Source organism: Eretmochelys imbricata, chromosome 8 (assembly GCF_965152235.1).
Source record: "Eretmochelys imbricata isolate rEreImb1 chromosome 8, rEreImb1.hap1, whole genome shotgun sequence".
NCBI classification, from domain to species: Eukaryota; Metazoa; Chordata; order Testudines; family Cheloniidae; genus Eretmochelys; species Eretmochelys imbricata.
The window spans coordinates 22,004,189-22,025,375 of record NC_135579.1 but is presented as its reverse complement, the minus strand read 5'-3'; the positions used below and the strand labels follow the sequence as shown (position 1 = coordinate 22,025,375).

The 21,187-nt window shown below is 54.0% G+C and overlaps 2 protein-coding genes across 3 annotated transcripts; one reads left to right on the top strand and one right to left on the bottom strand.

Annotated features, from left to right (window-relative positions):
• The first annotated feature begins 1,448 nt into the window (after window positions 1-1,448).
• IL17B (interleukin 17B) lies at window positions 1,449-4,963 on the top strand. Its single transcript, XM_077825212.1, has 3 exons — window positions 1,449-1,469; window positions 3,875-4,209; window positions 4,702-4,963. The coding sequence occupies exons 1-3, from the start codon at window positions 1,449-1,451 to the stop codon at window positions 4,961-4,963; spliced, it is 618 nt and encodes a 205-aa protein (XP_077681338.1).
• A 2,829-nt stretch (window positions 4,964-7,792) lies between these two features.
• Window positions 7,793-17,086, bottom strand: PCYOX1L (prenylcysteine oxidase 1 like). 2 transcript variants are annotated; one of them, XM_077825078.1, is made up of 6 exons: window positions 16,765-17,086; window positions 15,264-15,470; window positions 14,336-14,510; window positions 13,898-14,109; window positions 13,530-13,670; window positions 7,793-9,715 (listed from the first exon to the last, which is right to left on the bottom strand). In XM_077825078.1, the coding sequence occupies exons 1-6, from the start codon at window positions 16,883-16,885 to the stop codon at window positions 9,057-9,059; spliced, it is 1,515 nt and encodes a 504-aa protein (XP_077681204.1). In that variant the 5' UTR covers window positions 16,886-17,086; the 3' UTR covers window positions 7,793-9,056. The 2 variants fall into 2 exon arrangements, with proteins under 2 accessions (XP_077681204.1, XP_077681202.1); XM_077825076.1 differs by lacking the exon at window positions 16,765-17,086 and having other exon boundaries at window positions 15,264-15,959.
• Between the last annotated feature and the right edge of the window lie 4,101 nt (window positions 17,087-21,187).

Sequence of the window (21,187 nt, the reverse complement as noted above, 5' to 3'; positions counted from 1 at the left end):
TCCTGGCCTGGCAGGAGCCATGGTGGGAGGGACTCCTGGCCACACCGCACTGCACAACAGAGCACAACACATAGACTGATACAATTGTCATGAACACACAGCCTGCCAAGCCAGTTCCTCCTGAAAAGGGCTGTGAAGACTTCTCACTGGGTCACGCAGCCAAGGGGGTGCTCCCTCTCCCTGTGGTTAGCATTAGACATTTATCTATCATCCAGCTCTGGGAAGTTTTAAACTCACCAACGAAGATACAGGGCAGCTTTCCATACTCTCTGGCCTGAGGCCTCTGGGGACCCCACTTCTGTCTTGCTTGTCCCCCTGCAAACAGACTGGCACGACTCTGGAGGACTCTAGCTCTTATGCACCATGAGCATGTGTGTTTGTGTGCTGTCACAGCCAGGACGGCCCAGAGCACAGCACGGGTGCTGCTTACCGCCAGCTCCAAAGTCAGCTCAGCCCAGCCCCTCTGCCCTGCTACTGGGTGCACAGGCAGGCTTCTGCTGTGCCCTACAAACACCTGTATTTCCTGCAAAGCCCTGGGGGAAGCGTGGGGAGGCTTTCAGAGAAGCCACTGATATGCGTGGTGGAAATGAATAATAACGCCACCTAGCCACTTCTCTGCCTCAGCGGATCTGAGGTGGCAAGGCTGGAAGGCCTGGAGCCAGCTCTCTGCACCTCTCACCAGTCAGCCCCGTACCTCTCGGCAGGAACACTGGGGCTGCTGCTCTAGGACCTCCACTCTTCAGAGAAGGAAAGCAGCTGGCCAGCCAAGCTCCCAAGCCGTGCCATGCACCAGGAGCCATTTCTCCTTTAGGACATATACTGTACCATTAGCAGTGCAGCTTCCCATGCAGCAGGGACTGAGCTGTGACCCCCCTCCCCACAATATCTCACACAGGCCACCGAACAGTTTCCAGATGAAACCTTCCACTAGCTACTCATCAGCTGAATCCAAACCCTTGTCCAAGACAGAAGCCTCTACATCCCGGGAAGGGCCATGACCGCAGTGTCCAGAGCCAGGACTCGAACTCAGGGCACCTGCTCCCAGCCCTCTGTTCCTGCCACTGCCCTATGCAGCCTGCACCATGCACACCACAGCCAGTCTGCATGGCATGATCTACCCTTTCCAAAGTGCTCCCAGGGGACTTTGCCTTCAGCCTGCCCCATTGCTGGGGCTGCAGGTATTTAAGCAAACACAGCCCGTGAACTCACGCTGTCAGCAAAGGGCATATGGACCATGGGGAGCCCACATTCCGCCCGCAGCACCAGACAACACCAGCCATTGTCCCTTCTGTCAACACCCGTGCTGGCACCTGGGGGAAGCTCATTGTGCTGCCAGACCCACCCCCAGGCATTGCAGAGATTAGGGGCTGGTGCTTTCCTTTTTAAATCGCCTGGCTCATCCTGTTCCTGTCACACTGCGGCGAGGAGTCTCCGAGTCACCCTCTGCCATGGACTGGGCTCCATCCCTGGTAGGTGCCTGGGCTGCTTTCACTAAACTTGGTGCTTTTTATTTACGCTCTGTTTATTAAGGGCTGGTTGGGTTTGTTTGCTTTGGAAACAGGCGCTCTGCCTGTATGAGTTATTGCTCCCCACGCCTGGCATAGCTGGGACAAAACAGCCACAGAGCCTGTGGGCTGCAGAGATTCCAGTGCAAAGGGGCCAGGGCAAGAGCTCCTGCCTGGAGAACAGCCTGCATTTAGAGAGCTCCTTTCAGCCCCAAGGATCCCAAGCACTCTGCAAGCTAAGACACATGTAGGAATCATGGCACCCAGCAGTGAAATGCAGCCACCTCTGGGGTGGGGCATGGCAGCTGTTTATCTGGACACAATGTCACGCCCCACGAGTTTAGGGCAGGGAGTGAAGAAGACTCCTGTGTCCAGCTGCAACTGGGGACTATATGTAGAAACAGTGGCTTCGTTTGCTGTTGGGAAGCCTGCCCTGCCCTTTAAGGATGGAGCAGGCTCCTGCAGGGAGAAGCGTGAGAGACATTGCCACAGAGCCCTGCACTGTGACTGGGCCGGAGACAGGAAGGGAGGGAGCAGAGGCGAAAGGCCAAAGGGCAAAGCACTGGCTCACAACAGGCAGAGGAGACACAACTCAGGTCATGGACTGTGCCTGGAGAATGGAATCTTTACAGGGCACAGGGCAGGTACCTCAGTAGCCCAGTCCCTGGGGGCTCAGGTACTCTGGCAGCCCCCTACCACCCCATGGCCATGTACCACCCCCTACAGCGATGCAGCCACCTCTGGGGTGGGGGGCAAATAGTCCACCCAACAAAGCACAGCAGTAAGCTAGGGAGGGGAAGGGCATTTTAGTCAAGGGGCAGGGGGGAACAGAAATACCTTCTCCTTGCGTGGCTATAACACCCATACACAACAAACAGGGACAGGGGCTGAGGGGCTAGCACCGAAGACACAGGAAACTGCACACAGCTCACTTTATCTACCTCCGAGAGATGAGGGCTCAGTCAGCCTCCCCTGGGGGTGGGGGCGCTGGCCCTATCAGGATTTGCACTAGTGGCTCCAGAGGGTCGGAGCATCCCAGGCTAAGCCTCCACTCAGAACGCTGCAGCGGCATAGAGCTACAGCGTAGACACGTACTGCAGCGATGGGAGGGGTTCTCTCGGCGTGGCAGCAAATCCACCTCCCCCCCAGGTGGTGGCTAGGTCGACAGAAGACTCATCCGTTGATCTAGCGCTGGCTACACCGGGACTTACGTTGGTTTCACGACGTGGCTCGGGTTGTGGATCCTTCACACACGCAAGTCATCTAGCTGAGTCGATCTAATGTTCTGCTGTAGATCCGCCCACCTGCAGATACAACACCCAGAATCCCCCTCCCCACTTTTCATGATGACAGGCGGCCCACTAGAGATGCCATCAGGGTGGGAATTGCAGATGTGCACCAACACACATCCCTGTGGCCCGGCCAGCCTTTGGCACAGCAGTGCATTCAGGACTGACTTTCCATGGTGGGTTTATCTTTTTGCATTTCACCAGCGAAGCTAGACTGGCCGCTGTCGCTCTATAATCATTTCCTCCTCCAGGTCTCTGCCATGCCAGCCCTGCAAACAGTGGCTTAGGAAATAAACAGACCAAAGCTCTGTTTGCCTTGGCCTTAGGGGAAAAACACAGAGAAACCCTTTCTATCCCATTAATAAACCAACCTGACATGGGGGCTAGTCCCCTCCCCCGGCCTGTCCAGCTTACTAGGGAGTTTGTCCTGACTTTCTGCAAACGGCCTCCCCCCTACATCATTGCAACACTCAGGGCACTTGCAACAAGCAGCTATTCAGCCAGCCTAGCTTTGGAACTGCCACCATGGGGCTCTCCCCACTAGCAAGCTGGGAACGCTGCCAGCTGCTGGTAACTAGAAGCAAGGCTGAGCCAGCCAGCCGCCCCATGTACCCAGCCAGCACAGTGGGCACCTGAGGCTGACACCTTACAGGATGTGCCTACAGGAAACGCCACCCCAGGAGCTTAGATTTCACAGGGCAATCTCCCCACAGACAGATCGTTGCTGGAATCCCCGCCTGCAAGCCTGTTACAAAGGAGAACCTGTCTCATTTGCCCCACTTTACTGAAGCAGAGAGGTTGAGAGCTCACCCAGGGTCACCCAATAAGGCTGTGGCACTCAGGAATGGAACACAGGAGTCCTGCTGCCCTAGTCTGTTTTTACCACTAGACCCCATACTGCCTCCTCGCACTGATGCCCCTCTGGGACTTTCCAGCCCTGGTAGGTTTGGCAATTCCTATGATAGAACATTGTTCCCTTTGAACATAACCTCCAAGGGCCCCAGCCCAGCATGGGCTGGGTGGAAGCCCAGTGCTGGCCAGTGCCTGGAGAGTCATGCCCTGTCCTGGCTTCCTTCTCAGCTTCTCTTCTGCGCGCTCTCTGTCTCCTTCGCGTGGGCTGCTGCCACCGAACCCAAGCACCAAAGCAAGGGAGCGAAAGGAAAGAGGAAAGGACCGGCTAGGGATGAGGTCCAGCTGCCAGAGGCACAGGTACCTGGCCCCAACCGCGCGCTGAAGGGGAACTCCATGGCCTCAGCGGCAGACAGCCCCTACACCCTGCTGGAGGATTACGAACAGAGCATCCAGGAGATGGTGAGCCAGCTGCAGAACAGCTCGGAGCCTGCTGACAGCAAGTGCCAGGTCAACCTGAGACTCTGGAGGTCCAATAAGAGGAGTCTGTCTCCGTGGGCCTACAGGTGAGACTGCCGGGCAAAGCGCTCCTGGGGACTGGCACTCCCAGGGCAGGGCTCTCGCCAGCACCACAAAGGAACAGGGCAGGGCTCTGCTGTGAAGGAAACCCCACTTAGACACTCACCTGTGAGCCCTAATGGGCACTAAGTGGGGAACCCCTATGGGTGCTGTTCCATTGGGTAGTGATTGCACTGGGTGAGCGATCTGCCTCCCTGACCATGCATGTGCCCATTGCCCTATACGAACCCATTCCCCCAGGTGTGGGCATTGCAACATGGGTGCCCATTAATCCATGCACAGGCAGAGCCCACTGCAGGCTCATTTCTCCATGTGTGCATTATAGTGGCACGTATTCCCCCTTTCCGTGTGCAGGCACTGCCCCCTCACAAAAACACACTCGTCCAAGGCGCCTCCGTGTGTAAGTGGCCTGCACTCCTGCCCGCATCCCTGCTCTCCCCTATAGGCTCCGTCAGCCTCACGCTCCCCCTCTTCTCTAGTATAAACCACGATCCAACGCGGATCCCAGCAGACATCCCAGAGGCGCAGTGCCTCTGCACCGGCTGCATCAACCCCTTCACCATGCAGGAGGACCGCACCATTGTCAGCATCCCCATCTACAGCAAGCTGCCCGTCCGCCGGCTCCTCTGCCACCCCCCTGAGGGCTCGGGAGCCAAGACCCGCAGGAAGAAGAAGAGGTGCCACAAGGAGTACAAGATGGTCATGGAGACCATTGCTGTGGGCTGCACCTGCATCTTCTGAGGACAAGAGTGACCTCTCACCCTCACTCCATGCTGGCAGCACCAAACCCCCGGCCTCTGTGTATGGACACCAGCTCCAGTCTAACCAGCCTCCTCCACTTGCTGGATCCATTTGGCAAAGGCCCCAGCCACTGCCCACCAAGCCTCTCCCGCAAGGAGAGGTGGTCAAGGCACAAGCACTGTGTGTGTGTGTGGTGGTGGGGGATCTGAAGCAAGGAGGCAGCTGCTTAGACTAGAGATGGTTTGCTCCTTTGCACCCACATATCCCTATCCGGCCTCCAGCATGAGCAACTGCCACAGGGCCCTGCTCTTTGGGGTGCCCAGTGTGCCATGCCAGCTCTGCAGCTTGCAGCGGGGCCCTGAAAGGAAGGCCATTCTGCAACCCTCGCCCCAAGCTAGCTCAAGCAGAAGAATGTGGGGGAGGGGGAGATGGAGGTGGCTGCTATCTAGGGCTCCAAGGCTGCCACTCCCCATGCCCCTCAAGACGGCCCCTTCGGCTGCCGCCTGTCACCTACTCCTCTTGCTCAGCAGCCACTCAGTTCTGAGGCTCACGTCCACGCACTCGCATTGCTGCACAGCCTTTCAGGCTAACTGTCCCACCAAGCCCGAGGGGCCACCCCTTCTCGCGGCCAGGCAGCATGACCAGAAGGGAGGCAACATCTCATGGGCAGGTCCCGAACCCCCTCAGGCAAAGAGGCCGGGAGAGGCAGCTGCTCCTGGCCTGATTTCCCCCTGCTGCTAGGATGGGGCGGCCTATTGCTCCCAGCAGTGCCAGCACAGGAGATCCAGTCTGTGGCCAGGCTAGCCCTGCAGACGCCCCAGGTCTGCGGGGGGGCGGGGGGGCTTGTATTTGATGGTGAGTACAATGCACCCTAACTCCAGCTCACTGCAGCCGATTCCACAACTCTCTGACCTGGTTAGGTATTAGTAAGAGCACAAGCCAGGGCTGCTGTGGGCCACTGCCAGCAGCTGATCATTGGGATGGGGGCACAGCTGCTGAACATAAGCCCCCGGCAGCAGATGCTGCCTTTGAAATTCCAGGCGCCCTGGTCCCTGCCACTCCTGTTGGGCTGCACCCAGCTGTGAGGAACGTGCCTTATCTCAGTGCCACCGGGACCGGTCCTGGCCTCTCTAGAAACACCTGATAGCAGGGTCCGGGTTGGAGCAGGAAGCCTGGCTGGCTGCCAAGGGCCTAAGGGCTTCTACTGCCTTCCAAGGATAGTGTGTGCTAACAAGTGGGAAGCCCACCATAGAAATCACCCCTTGGGGAGGGGCAGTGCTTTCTAGAGAAGGCTGCCACGTCTACCCATGCATGAAGCATACCAGCTCCCCAGGAGCAGGGCAGGAGAGGTCTTGAGGATGGGGTCAGAAGACAGCTGGGAGTGGAATGGGGGCACAGCATTAGCTTCTCACCCCAGGCAAGCCTGGGTCAGGTACAGAGCCAGGCAGCATAAGGAAGGGGCTGGTTCCTGGCTGGTCTTTGGGCACTAGACCAGGACTGCCCCTCGGCACCCTGGGAGTGTCAATCCCTCCTCCCCTGGCTGATGAGAGCCCATCTCCCCTTTGCCAGCCCCTCCAATGCCCTCTGCTGCATCCACCAACAGAACAATGGCACCAGGCCCTGCTACTGCCCCCTCACAGAGCGCAGGGAGGGGACACCGAAAAACAGACGAAATCTGGCTGGGCCTAGCTCGAGAGGCAGTGTCTTCAGGATGAGCCTGAGGGGAGCTGGGCTCACTTTCAGCAGCACCATGGCCCTTCACACACACTGACCAAGTCAGCTGCACAGCTGCTATTGTGTTACCCATTGTACACATGGGAAAACTGAGGCAAAGAGAGGTGGGGAGGCTTGGCCTTTGCCCTGGGCCAGGCAGTCCTAGTGCAGACCACTAGCTCCCTCTGTTTCTACTGAGGAAAGTATTTCTCCCCCAAGGAAGGGGTGACGGCCACCACCCCATCCCAGCCTCCGTCACTGTTCCCCCAGAGCCGGCACAGCAAGCAAGTCACCGACCCGAACAGCTTGGGAGCTTTAACGGGGCAGGTCAGAAGGGAGGCAGTGCCCCATGTGCCTTGGCCCTGCTGGAGCTGTGGTTGGCTGGGGGTGGGTTACACGCTCTGCTCTGTAGTTCAGAGATGGCACTGGAGGCTGACAATAAAGGGCATCCCTCACCCCAACCTGCAGGCACCACTCCTTAGCCAAACTATCAGGGCTCCTTGGCATTTAATTCTCCTCCAGCGCACTAGCCCCAGCGCATGGGCCCTCCTCCCGCAGTGGGGCAGGCTATTCCTCAAGGAGCCAGAAGGGAGTGCTCATGCTTTTCTTCTAGTCCTAAAAACTGAACTCCCCCCGACAACTATTCCTCAGCCCCCCTCTACTGGGGATGCTGCTGGCCAGTTTCCATCTGTTACCACAGGGCCTATCCAGCCAGCAGAACAGTCTCAACAGCTCAGGGACCACAGGGACGCTGTGGGCTGGAGGTTGAAGCCACATGGCTCTAGGCAAGGAGAGCTTTCACTAGCTCACAAGCGGCTCTCAGCCAGGGGGCGCCCCATGTCAAACTTTCTAGGCAGCATGGCCAGCCTTTCCCCTCATTCATGGGGTCACGCCAGGCATTGAAATCTGGCCCAGCCATCCCTGTATGACAGGGGCATCTGGGCCAAATTTCAGTGCGTGTTGTGACGGGGCATACAGGGTCTTCAATGCTGAAACTGAGAAATACTGCCCTGAACACCGGGTGGATATTAAGGTACGTGCTTTTAAAAGGTTTTCTAGCCTCTGCTCCCTTGGACAGCAGGATCAAAGGACTGATTTATTTCAAGTAGAATCCCCTTTATTGAAATCAATGTATTAATGGCCTCAGTTCCCTCTAGATTACATTGGACAGTCCCATTTTGTAAGGGGGCGGCTTCACGTGGTTTTTTTTAAGATTCAGGGGACATGACTCAAGAAAGGTTGAAAACCCGTCTTAGACTGAGCATCAATCCCTCTGCCCCAGGGAACCTGCCAAGGGCCGCCAGCTGCTACAGCGCTTTCTGAGTGTGCATTCAATCTGTCCCCACGCATGGGCTTAGAGAGGCTAGCAAGGCCCAAAGGGGTCAGGGTTTCGCTGGGAAAGAGGTTCGGACATCATGCATGTACAGAGAGGGAGGTGAGCGGGCCTTGTGACTGCTGCAGCATTGGCCCTTCTAGCTGGCAGCTCCCTCTAGTCCTTGCCCTGCCTGCCTGTGTTTAGACGGGAGCTGATGGGCTTGGTTAACAAAGCAAGAGAGCAGCTCTGGGTGAGAAGCTGAGAGGGACCCACTAGCCAAATGGACTCACAGCACAGACATGGAGAACCACATACCTGCCGAGATCTGAGTGCTGGCTCCAGCAGGACTTGCAAGGACTGATGACAACCCCAGCAGCTAGAGCAAGGAGTGTGACTGCACTGCCAGCCAGGGGAGTCCTGCACAGGAAATGCTGGGGCCAGGCAACTGCCTAGACTCAGCCCTAGTCTATAGGATAGCTAGGTCTTGCTAGGTGGGTCATATTAGAAGGTCCATATCCACCTCTGGATCTGTGCCCATGGTACATGGTCCCATGGGGTCAGGGCCCAAGGCACATGGCCACATATTTTAGGCCCCATATCTGCTCTTGCCATCATCATATCTTACCCCTTGAAAGTCTCATGGGATCCCACACTCGAGCCCCAGAAGGTAAGTGATCGGAGAATGGATTTGCACATCCCACCTCCACCCCATCCACAGCACTGGCCACTGTTAAGGATTCACAGCCCCAGCCCAACTTAGGATCTGAAATGGGTCCTGGCTGGCAGTTCCCTGGTAATGAGCTTAGGTTCCCTTCTCACCCCTCCCTGGTGCTAGCTGGGTAGGGAGGAAGGCTGAGCATTGATGCCTGTAGCAGACACCTGGCATTAGCTCCACAGGGTGGTGCAGGGACGGCGTTACTGAAGGCAACAACATACAAGGACCTCATTGGTCAGACCCTCCCTTCCTCTCGGCCAGAAATCCAGTGGTCTCTCCCCCAACGATAAACCCTCAGCAGGCTAGTAAATGAAAAGGTTCCTGGCCAGCTCCCCAGCAGCCCCCTGGTGTCACAGTTCAGTCTTCATCTTGTGCATCAAGTCCTTCTGGTCAATCTTCTCCAGGTCCTGGTACCACCGGTTGTATGCCAGGAGTGCCACATTCTTGGCTGCCACAGCAGCCATTTCCATGGAGCTGGCCACCCACTCCACACCGTTGAGGTAGAAGAGGTTGTCATGGAGGATGATGGGCGGGATGCTCTTGGTGGAGTCATAGTGGGGGTAGGCCTGCCATTCTGTCACCTGGACTGAATAGTAGGAGCGGAAGAGGGTCTTCAGCTGTTGCTTGTCCAGGGGCTGCTGGGAAAGGACCCGCCAGATGGCGGCCTCCTGGGGCTGCTTGCGTCGGAAGGTGCCTGAGATGTTGACAGGGCAGATGTTGTCCATGGCGTTGAAGAAGAGGTCAGGGGAGTCAGTGGTGAGGATGCTAGCGAAAGGGAAGAGCTTGGGTTCAGGGAAGCCAAAGTAGGAGGAGTTGAGGTAGCCGTGGATGACAGAGGTGATGGTGGGATGGAAGGAGCCTGGGAAGTCAGTGATGGGGGGGTCAAAGTTCTCAAAGGTGATGTTGCTCTTGCTGGAATGCAGCGGCGTGGCGATGACCACCATGTCGTAAAAGGCCGAGGCTTGGCCTTCGTCATCCTCATAGTGCACCTGGTACAGGGCTTTCCCGTCTGCAAAGGGACAGCACGGAGACTCAGAACAGCCATCAGCCCAGAGCATCGTTTGCCAACAGCATCAGGTTCAGCGCTCAGGAAGGTGGGGGCACCGAAAGCACAAACCATAGCCAGGCAAAGCAGTGGGCACACTCCCCACTGCCATCCTGACCTGCAGCCCACCTCAGCTCTGCCAACGCACCTCAGTGCTGACCTGCACCTCTCTGCTATTCCAGTCCGGCCCCCCCCGTACTCCCACTGTATCTCACTATTAGACTGCAACATCCCCCCCCATGTCCCCATTCCAGTCCTGGGGAGTCACCTGGCAGATGGCAGAGCAGTCAGGTAACACGGGATCACGGAGCAAAGGAGACAAACTGTGGCTGATCAATAAACTTTCCCATGGCAGCAGACGGGGCTGGGGTAACAGTCTCCATCCCCAGCACAGACTGGAGAAACACCTGCTGCCACAGAGATGCCGGTATCTCAGCGCAGAGCTTTTGAGCCACACTCTAGCCTCATTTCACCCTCTGGTGTGAGAGGTCTGCACTGCAGCCTCCCATTTCACAGCTCTCCCTCCTCATAGACCTGTCCAGCCACAGCCAGCTTGGTCTGGGTCAGAGACAGCCACAGCCAAAAGAAGGGCACCGGTGAAGTAGGAGCCAGTGCCAAAAAGACTAGACCAGCAATCACCAACTCATTCGTTTGTAGTAATAGAAATCAAGGGCAGATGCTAAATGTGTTTGCCTGAGTACCTGTGTCCTATTAGAAGTTTGTAACCAACGTAACCAAATTAGTTTGTAGATGCTAATTCCCTTTCATGTCGTCATTGCCTTATATTATGTACAGCATTCAGTAAACCTTAAGATCAAAGATTTGAGACGCTGCAGGGAACTAATAAGATTACGTATGTTGTCTTCAGCTTATCTGTTTCTGTTATAACGAATGATCGGCTGTTGTCTTATAGTGTAACTAGATTAACTGTGTATGCATAGGAAAGAGAAAATTAACTTCAAAGCAGTGGTCCATAAAATACCTGCATTGCCTATTCTTCCTCGGAGGAAAGCCCAGCTGTGACAATTTCTGTGACGAGGCTTGTCAGCTTGCTAGAGAGCTAAAAAGAGAAACCTCTGGCTGATCCTTTCATCTCTAGTCTGCTGAACTTTGAACAGGGAAAGTTTAAGCCGTGGGACTTAGATCTTCCAAATAGTGATTTGGAATACCCTGGAAAATGCATGGAAAGACTATCAGACTTTCCATCTAACCTGCATTTGGATTCTAAACTTTTGGGATGATTCCAGAGAGACTTTTACAAGCCAGCAGATAACACCTCACTGCTATGATTCTGATCTAGGAACACTGAAAATCACTTGTATGTATACAATTCCTTAACCGTTCAATAACTCTCTTCTTTTCTTAATAAATCTTTTGTTAGTTTACTAAGGATTGTCTGACAGCATGATATTTGGGTAAGATCTGATTTATATTTTGACATGAGGGCAAGTGTCTGATCCTTTGGGATTGGTAGAACCTCGCATATGGTGAAATGGGTTTTCAGTCAGCCCTTACTATATTAGACTTGGTTGTCTGGCAGGGAGCCAACGGCTGGAATGCCTAAGGGGGATGGTGTCTGGCTTTTGGTTAACCAGCGCGGTGCTACAGAACCTCTAATCTATGAAGCTGTAATCTAATTATAGAATAAACTAGGGCTGTCGATTAATCGTGGTTAACTCAAAAAAATTAACCGCGATTAAAAAAAATGTATCACGATTAATCACACCGTTAAACAGGATACCAATTGAAATTTATTAAATATTTTAGGATCTTTTCCTATCTTTTCAAATATATTGATTTCTATTACAACACAGAATAGAAAGTGTACAGTGCTCACTTTATAGTATTTTTTATTACAAATATTTGCACTGTAAAAATGATAAACAAAAGAAATAGCATTTTTCCATTCACCTCATACAAGTAATATAGTGCAACCTCTTTACCGTGAAAGTGCAACTTACAAATGTAGAATTTTTTTTTGTTACATAACTGCACTCAAAAACAAAACAATGTAAAACTTTAGAGCCTACAAGTCCACTCAGTCCTACTCCTTGTTCAGAAAACTGCTAAGACAAACAAGTTTGTTTACATTTACGGGAGAAACTGCTGACTGCTGCTTATTTACAATGTCACCTAAAGGGAGAACAGGCGTTCGCGTGGCACTTTTGTAGCTGACGTAGCAAGGTATTTACTTGCCAGATGTGCTAAACATTCATATGCCCCTTCATGCTTCGGCCACCATTCCAGAGGACATGCTTCCATGCTGATGATGCTCGTTAAAAAAATGTGTTAATTAAATTTGTGACTGAACTCCTTGGGGGAGAATTGTATGTCTCCTGTTCTGTTTTACCAGCATTCTGCCATACATTTCATGTTATAGCAGTCTTGGATGATGACCAGCACATGTTCGTTTTAAGAACACTTTCACAGCAGATTTGACAAAACTCAAAGAAGGTTGTGAGATTTCTAAGGATAGATACAGCACTCAACCCAAGGTTTAAGAATCTGAAGTGCCTTCCAAAATCTGAGAGGGAGGAGGTGTGGCGCATGCTTCAGAGGTCTTAAAAGAGCAACACTCTGATGCAGAAACTACAGAACCACCAAAAATAAATAAATAAATAAATAAATAAAAAATCAACCTTCTGCTGATGGCATCTGACTCAGATGATGAAAACGAGCATGTGTCTGTCTGCTCTGCTTTGGCTCATTATCGAGCAGAACCAGTCATCAGCATGGATGCATGTCTTCTGGAACGGTAGTTGAAGCATGAAGGGACATATGAATCTTTAGCGCATCTGGCACATAAATATTTTGCGATGCAGGCTACAACAGTGCCATGCGAATGCCTGTTCTCACTTTCAAGTGACATTGTAAACAAAATGTGGGAAGCATTATCTCCTGCAAACTGTAACCAAACTTATTTGTCTGAGCGATTGGCTGAAGTAGGACTGAGTGGACTTGTAGGTTCTAAAGTTTTACATTGTTTTATTTCTGAGTGGAGTTATTTTTTGTACATAATTCTACATTTGTAAGTTCAACTTTCATTATAAAGAGATTGCACTAGAGTACTTATATTAGGTGAATTGAAATGTACTCTCTTTTGTTTTTTACAGTGCAAATATTTGTAATAAAAAATATAAAGTGAGAACTGTACACTTTGTAGTCTGTGTTATAATTGAAATCAATATATTTGAAAATGTAGAAAACAGCCAAAAATAAATAATAATAGAATATCATTTATTTAAGTAACAGTGTGATTAATCGCAATTAATTTTTTTAATCGCTTGACAGCCCTAGAATAAACCACCAGTTTTGGGGAGTGTCTACCCTGTTTCTTGCAGTCTGTCCTGTGTGTGGCATTCTCAGTGTGACCCATCCCAAGCACCCTCACATCGATGCTTTACAGTACCATGACAGCACAGGGAGAAGGCATCCACCCAAACCTAACACGAACAAATGGGCAGAAGAGGGGGAAATGGCAAAGGCAGAGGGCAGGCAGAGGAGAAGGGAATCTGAGGCCTCTCAGCCTGCCTCATCCTGCCAACAGATCTGCTATTTTCTGCCCTTTGCTTCCCCCATTGTTCTGTTCATGCCCCTCAATCCAGAAGCAGAATGGAAATGCACTAATCCTAGAGATACCCCTGCCCCACAGGCCCCTAGCCCTACAGACTCAGACCCCGCCCCACAGGCTGACAGTGATCATGACAGACATACAATCCCCAATGTCAACCTCCCCCCACCCAGCGAAGGCAGGAGCCAGGAGGCCCAGCTGGCTCACCTGAGCTGTGCAGAGAGACACCTGTCACCTTGGCCTGGATCACGTTGGCTTTAGTTAGCTTCAGCAAACCCGAACACACCAGCTTGTTGCCACCTTCCACAGCCCACATATTGCCCTGAGCCCCTGCCAGCGACATGGCCCCTGGGAAAAGAAATAGCGGGGATTAGACTCCATTTGCAGAAGGGACGCATTTCCTCAGGACGCCTGCTCCCAGGGAAGATAAATGCTGGTCTTTGGCTTCATATGTCCCAATGCCAAAGCGTCCCCAGGTCCACGGAGCAGCACCAGCTGCCTGCTCCAAGGAGGCTCCTGGAGACCTCGCAGGGCAGAGCATGAAGACAGCACTGGCATGGCCAGCCAGGCCTCACCTGCAAAGGCGGGCACGAGCACCGACTGGCCGTAGCTGGAGCGCAAGACGGCTGCGATGACATCATCAATGAAGCGCTGCGTGACGCCCACCTCCAGCAGGGACTCGGCCACAGAGCGCTGTGTCATGTTGACAAAGGTCTCGCCGCCCAGCGAGCGCAGGAGCTCCTCCAGGTTGGAGAAGGCATAGCCATGTGCCTGGTACTTGTAGATCCTGCAGGAGGCGAGTAGAAAGGGAGTCAGGAGCAGCGCACACACCCATCCTGGCCCCTGTGCCAAGCCTGGAGGGCTAACGTGCCCTCTCTCAGCTTGGCCACCTGGTGACAGAGTCCCCTGGGGAATCGGGCATAGCACCAGGCCTGGGGCCGAGAGGCGGAAGGCCACACCCACACCCACTCCCTCCCCCGCAGAAGCACTGGTGCTGCTGAGCCGTCCCATACCTCATGAACTTCTCCATCACCTCCTCCACCCACATCTGCAGGCGCAGGAAGCTGATTCCATAATGCCACCAGAGCCGGAAGAGGTTAAGCAGGTACCAGTCCGTCTCCTCCAGGACAAACTGCTCCCCACTGAAGATGGCGCTCTTCCCTGCCACCTCTCGTCGGTGCTTCAGGCCTGCAGAGGGTGACAGAGAGAGAAGCTATTTCACCCTCCTCTCTGAAGTCAGCCATCCAGAGCACGGGGGCCACAGGACAACAAGCCTTTGCTGTATAGACTGATACTGCTGATGGGCCCGAGTGCTGGCGACCCCACAGCAAAATGCCCCTGTGCGTGGGGCGGGGATGGGGTGAAGTGTCAGGATGTTGATCCTGCCCGCAGCCCCTACTCTTCCAAGCCCAAGTCCCACAGGGCCCCTGTCGTGCCCCTCTGCTATCCTGAGACCCGTGATGTCCCTCAGGACGAGGGAGTGATAGGGCTCGAGTGTAACAAACATAGAAGGCAGGTTGTTGGCCACTCTCCGACCCTGCAACTCCCTGGCCCTCTAGCTCAGAATGAGGGGCACAGCTCATGCCAGGGTCTATCTACGCCCTGCCTTGGGTCGAGCGGTCAGGGAGCAGGAGTGCCGACTACACCAGCCCTTTTTGAAGGGGATTCAGCTCATCAAGTTGGGATGTCACATCAACCTGGTGGGTCTGGCGATGCTGAGCCCCCCCATCCTCACCACACTCATGACTGGCCCCTAAGCTAGGTGGAGGCCTAGGTGTCTGCAGGGGAGGGGAATTTGTGCTGCAAATACCCCAGCCCTGCAGGCTGGAGCAGAAGGTTTTTCCTGAGGAGCAGGGTCAGCACCGAAAACCTTCTCTTCCCAAACTCCAGGGAAGGGGCAAGCACTCCCCGTGTGCACCAGATGGGAGGGGCAGCACTCACCCAGGAGCTTGACGAAGTCCTGCATGTGTAGGCTGAGCGAGTGGATAGAGGCGCCACCGCACTCGTACTGCTGCTTGTTGACGAAGATGGTGGCCAGTCGGCCCCCCTCGCTGCCCTTCTCGTATACGTCCAGCTGCACCTGTGGCCCAAAGTGCTGCTGCAGGAAATAGGCCACTGCTGAGCCACCTATCCCGGCGCCCACCACGGCTGCCAGCAGGGAGGCAAGGGAAACAGGCCTGTTAGACACGAAGCACGTACCCGCAGCTTTCACCACGGCCACAACAGGAGGCTGCTTTCGCAGGGAGACGCAGTGTGTACAGAGGGGACCCCAAAGCGTGGGCCATCCCCACACACCGCACCAGATCAAGAAAGCCTCTGTCATGCGAGACCCTGGGATGGGCTTGAGCAGTGGCTAGGGCTCCCCAGGCAGCAACTCTAAGGTACTCCGCTCCTAGCGAGCCAGCAAGAAGGCTGGGATCAAAATAAAACCGGCCCCAGGCCTGGGAAGGGCCGAGGAACCTGAGTGATGGGGGAAACTCCATGTAAGGGGACAGCAAGGGTCAGAGGTGTCCGTTACCAAACGCCAGACACACTCAGTGCGACAGCAGAGTCAGCGCAAGCATCAGCAGCCCGAGGGTCTTTCCTATCTAGAGGCTAATTCAGCTAAACATCTGACTGGACACATGCCACAAACCAGCCCTGACCTGGGGACGGAGGGGAGCAGACATACACAGGAGCAGACCACCACCTTCTGGGCATGTGTCATAGGTCAGCTGTCTGGGGGACACTCAGATCAGTCCCAATCTCCTGGCAGCTGGAGGGCTAGTTTGGCCACAAACACGACCCTTGCGAAGGGCACTAATCAAACCCGACTCGCCAGGTCCGGGGCACCCTAGCCGCCGAGAACTGGAATGCTCCGAGTTATTTCTTCTTTTACCCCCCAGGTGAAACGAGTGGATTCAGGAGGAGAGAGAGAGACACGCTGCCAGGAACCTAGCACAGCACAGGCGAGAGCTGGGCAGGTAACACTGCTACCAAAGCTTCACCCACGCACCTCAGTCCCGATGAGCGGCACCCATGGGCGTAGTGCTCCCCAAGTGCAAGCCTCGGGCAGGCGCAGGATTCCCCCACCCCCGCACACATGCGGCCCCATTGGCCCGGCTGGAGCTGCCCCGTCCATACAGAAGTCAAACTACGCCAATGGCTGCACCCCCTCCCCTGACAGGCGAGCACTGAAGGCCCACAGCTCTGCAAAGCTTCACCACCCTGACCACAGCAGCCCTTGTTGGACCTGCTGGTGCCCCTGAATCCTGGCCCTCAGCACCCCGCTGTTCTTCCAAGGCTGGGTTCTCCCCCCACCCCCATTGCCAATGCCTCTTCGGCCCCTGCCACTCCTTGGCCTCTTCTGATCAGCGGCTCCCCCCCAACCCCATTCATCTTTTCTATTGTCCTGATCTCAGTCTCTCTCCTCCATTCTCCAGCAAGGAGGAGCCGCGCCTACCTATTTTGCCAGGCGGGGCATCCCCTGCTGCAGCTGAGGAGGGACCTGCCAGCAGCACCCCCAGAGCGACAGCTGAAAGGAGCCGCACTGCACAGGGCAGCGGCTGCAGCTCAGCCATCATGGACGATGCGGGGGGGAGGCGGGGGGAGCAGGAGGCTGCACCGAGCAAAAGAAAGAGAATGCACCAATCCAGCGCGTGCAATCAAATCATCGCCAGCCACGCTGCCCCCGGCCGCAGCGGGAGCCGCCACACCCCAGCCGGCTGAGCACTGGGCCCTCGGTCCGTCTCGCGTAGCCCGCCGAAGGCTGCGCGGCTCCAAGTGCGGGAAAGGCCGCGGACGCCGCTCATTGGCCGCCCCGCCCCGTGCGGCTGACCCCAGGGTGCACTAGCCCCGGAGCCTGCGGAGGGACCTTCTTAAAGGGCCCGCGCCCCGAGAGCGAACGCGCTGCCGTGCCTGCCTCAAGAGAGCGCCCGGCTGGCTCCCGCGGCAGGTCAGCCACCAATCCCAGCTTGGGTGCCCTGTGTCTCTCTCCAGCTTGCCGCGAGCCCTGTAGAATTCACGGGGATGGAGCCGGCAGGGCCCTATCGCCATGGAACAGGCTGCTGCTAGCTAGACAAATTCACCCATGGCCCTCATCCTGCACTGTGGACACGGGGCCGTTGCAGGGGGGCTCACGGGCGGATAAAGGCCTATCAGAGAGGGCTTTTTTCCCCTCTTAAAGCCAGATCCTGCAGCTGGATCCCCGGGGGTGGACCCCTAAGCCCACGTAGAGCCCCAGAGAAGTCAGTGGTGCTCCCAGCTGCAGCTGGCACAGGGCTCTACCCACCCACCCACGCACATCCAGTTGAAAGATCAGGGCCTTCTGTTCCACAGTGACGTCCCTTTCCCTTGTGTGCGGAGTCATCTTCACCCACTGCACCGTTTGGCTTGGAAACATGGCAGGGGAACCTGCAAAATAAATAAATACAAAGTTTCCATCAAAATTACAAAAAAGAAGAAAGGAAAAGAAAATACAGCACATGTCCGGTTATCTGAATTCCCTTGATCCCAAAATTCTAATTATTCAAATCCACAGTGCGTCCCGCATGTAACCCTCTGTTAGTTAATAGCCCTTCCATTTATCTGACTGTGTGGTTACCCAACGGTTTGGGATGACCCGAGCCCATGCAGAAAAACAGCAGCATACTGAATGTCTTGGGTTGGGGTCTGTACAGTCTGAACATAGGCCTGTTTCTTTAAAGTAAAAATGATGCAAAGAAAATGATGTGTTCAATAATGCGTTGTGGGGCACTCTGGGAAGTGGCGGCTAGGAGCCACCCCACATCCTCCTCTGTGAACAGCTCATGACTCCACACGCACTCCCAGCTGCTTCCTGCCTACACTTTCATTTACGCTGTGGCAACCGTCCCGTCTCTCTGCAGCTTCAGGGGATGGTCCTGGCAAGTCAAAAGGTAGAGCCAGCATCCACCTTTCCAAAGGGACACTAGGGACAGGCAGTCAGAAATTCAGCATGTGCAGCAGCCCCCTAGCACCAGTCAGGCACTCAGGCAGGAGAGTTGAGAGTAACATGCATCCCTATGGGGCGGGTGCCCTATACAGCCAAGTCAATTGCCTGTGCTCTGCTGCTGCCATTCTGGGCTGGTAGGCAATGCAGTAGGCTACTCCCCCATTTCTGCCTTTGGAGAGCAGCTTTCTAGGCCAGAAGTGAGATGAACTGGGCAGGGTTAGTGAACATTTTATCCTCTGCCTCCACACACAATTGGGGTTTTTTAGCCTGATTATCAAGCTCTGCCCCAGTGAGGCTCAGAATCATCGTGACAGGGCGAGAGGAAGCATGGCAAGAGGGAATTATTTCTCTCTCTCTTAGAGGCTCCAGTCTCTGTAGCGTCGAGGCAAAAAATTTAAGGTGTGCTACAACAGACCAGTTCAGATCCTTTTGTCTCTGGGAGCAGGGAGAATGTCTCTGCAGCAAACCCCACCCTTTACTTCGAACGGGCTGAAAGGCTCCAGCTTACTTACAAGCCTCCATGAAGGAGAGATGGCCGTTCCCAGAGCTCTGCCCAGAACAGTTAGCACGTGCCTGGCCAGCAGTGACCCCTGGGACTTGCTGTCAGAGCAGCAGCCAGGATCTGACATCACCGGGGGTTAGAACATTCATCTTTCTATCTACTATCATAATACTCCATCCAAAGCACAGAACATCTAGTGCTCTGCTATCCTCTACGACCCTTCTCTGAAAGGACAGCCTTGATTCACTCCATGTCATCAGAAGTCAGACTAGTGGATGACAAACTTGGACATCAACTTTTAATGTTCTTTCCAAGTTGCCACACAAAAGAGCCATGGGTGGAGAGCTCCAGCTTCCCCTATCTGGCTTTACAAGTGTGGCAGGTGGAAGAGAGATGTAATCCTAGCAACAGGACACACAACTCCATACCCTCCAGTCACCTTACCCATCTCTCCCATTCATGAGGCCCACTGCCAGGGCCAGAAGGAACTTAACCCAATACCACACACAGGAAATGGAAATTGAAGAATGTTAGCCTTCCATGTCCTTCCTTCTCTGCCAGGTATGCGACACTGGGGTGTGGCTGTTGGAAGAGGCGAGTCATTGATAGTTATAGGGGGACTTGAAATGTTGAGAGGGTGAGAAAAGAAAGCACTGGCCCAAACCCTCCTCTCCCACCCCCTTGCTACAGAGATCTGGTTCAGGAAAATTGAGGTGGTTCATGGGATGGAACCCTGGGTATTGGTCCCCACAGTCTCCTAAGGGATGTACAATACTTTTTATCTTCAGAAAGACATGGTGTGAATTCAGCACTTTGTGAAGATGCCAAATGTTCTGTCTCCAGGGCTGCCAAAGTTCAGCTTGAACAGGGGCAACTTCCATCACACTGTCCCCTGCCTCCTTCCCAGCACAGGAATAGACTCCGGGGCCGAAAGGGGAGTCCTGTCTCCATGGCCCATTGACCCTTGGCTTCTTTGCTGAGACTGCCAACAAGAATATCAATCAGTGCCCGTTGCAGTGTGTGAACTAGACCCATGTCCTCTAGCTACTAGACAGACTCCCCTGCTTCACTCAGACATCACCCCAAACTCCTATTACACAGGCCATCAGCCAGCCATCAGATGGGAACAACTTGGTGGGCTGGGCTGGGCAGCCAACCCGACTTTGAATTAGTGACTGAAAGCAAGTGCACCCCCCTTGAATGCCTCTATGTCAGCTTCTCACACAAACATCTCCATGCCTTCATCGGCATGGCGCCTTACACGTGGAATGGCTCCTACCCTCTCCCCCTTTAAAATCCTCCGTGAGATTCACTTCTACTGCTATGCTTCTAAGAAGTCAACCGGGCAATACAGCTATCCTTAACTCTGTAACCCCCTGACTGTTTTCTCATTCATGTTCTCTCCCCCCACTTCTCTATGGTTCGATGCATTCACTAGAGTTATTTTTAATTAGACTGCAAGCTCACTGGGGCAGGGACTGAGAGTCTGTACTGTGTCCGTCATAGTGGGACCCTTCTCCCAATAAGGCCTTTGGCTGCTACCACAACACTAAGAGTGAAGGCCTGTTTTCATGCCTGCAGATCCCAAAGCCCTATGGGATAGAGTGCAAGCTGGATTCTAGAGTGACTCATGCAACAGTGGCATTGCTGACTAAACAACAAGGAGTCCATACGGCACCTTAGAGACTACCGAATGTATTTGGGCATAAGCTTTCGTGGGCTAAAACTCACTTCATCAGATGCATGGAGTGGAAAATACAGTAGAGCAATATAAATACACAGCATATGAAAAGATGGGAGTTGCCTTACCAAGTGTGTGTGTGGGGGGGGTCAGTGCTAACGAGCCAATTCAATTAAGGTGGAAGTGGGCTATTCTTAACAGTTGACAAGAAGGGAGGAAAAATCACTTTTGTAGTGCTAATGAGCTCAATGTAATCAACGTGGCCCATTTCAAACAGTTGACAAATTGCTGACTAAGTTTCAGTTGCATACTCTACCCTAGGCAAGTCAATGATCCAGTTTCTATCCCATAGCCCAAGGGTGCGGGTGGGGTTGGCACTAGGAGTTGGAATTTCTAACTGGAGCACACTGGATAGGAGCCAGTGCAACAACCAACCATGACCCTACAGCACCATGTTTATATCATCATTACAGTGCCTAGACAGAGCAGTACACCACACCGGAGGCATGGCATGGCCACCTAGGGATAGCACTTTGCACTGAGAGGCAGGAGTCTCAAGCTCCACTCACAGCCTCTCTCTCAGCCACACAATCTATAGTCTGGGTGTTGCTCTACAGCGAGATGGTTGGTCTCTGGAAGGACAACAGCTACAGGCAAAAGGTTTTGGTTGGAGGAAACAGGCCTGAGAATTACCTCTGCTCAGCCATATCCAACACCAGAAAGGCAAACGT

What these genes read in the sequence shown, in the direction of transcription:
- IL17B (XM_077825212.1), top strand. Translation starts at nt 1,449, where the DNA reads ATGGACTGGGCTCCATCCCTG. An exon ending in TGGACTGGGCTCCATCCCTG is followed by an intron (nt 1,470 to 3,874) that starts GTAGGTGCCTGG and finishes CTTCCTTCTCAG; the next exon opens with CTTCTCTTCTGCGCGCTCTC. An exon ending in CTGTCTCCGTGGGCCTACAG is followed by an intron (nt 4,210 to 4,701) that starts GTGAGACTGCCG and finishes CCTCTTCTCTAG; the next exon opens with TATAAACCACGATCCAACGC.
- PCYOX1L (XM_077825076.1), bottom strand. Translation starts at nt 15,645, where the DNA reads ATGACAGAGGCTTTCTTGATCTGGTGCGGTGTGTGGGGATGGCCCACG. An exon ending in GTGATGGAGAAGTTCATGAG is followed by an intron (nt 14,110 to 14,335) that starts GTATGGGACGGC and finishes CGCCTCCTGCAG; the next exon opens with GATCTACAAGTACCAGGCAC. An exon ending in GCTCGTGCCCGCCTTTGCAG is followed by an intron (nt 13,671 to 13,897) that starts GTGAGGCCTGGC and finishes TTCTTTTCCCAG; the next exon opens with GGGCCATGTCGCTGGCAGGG.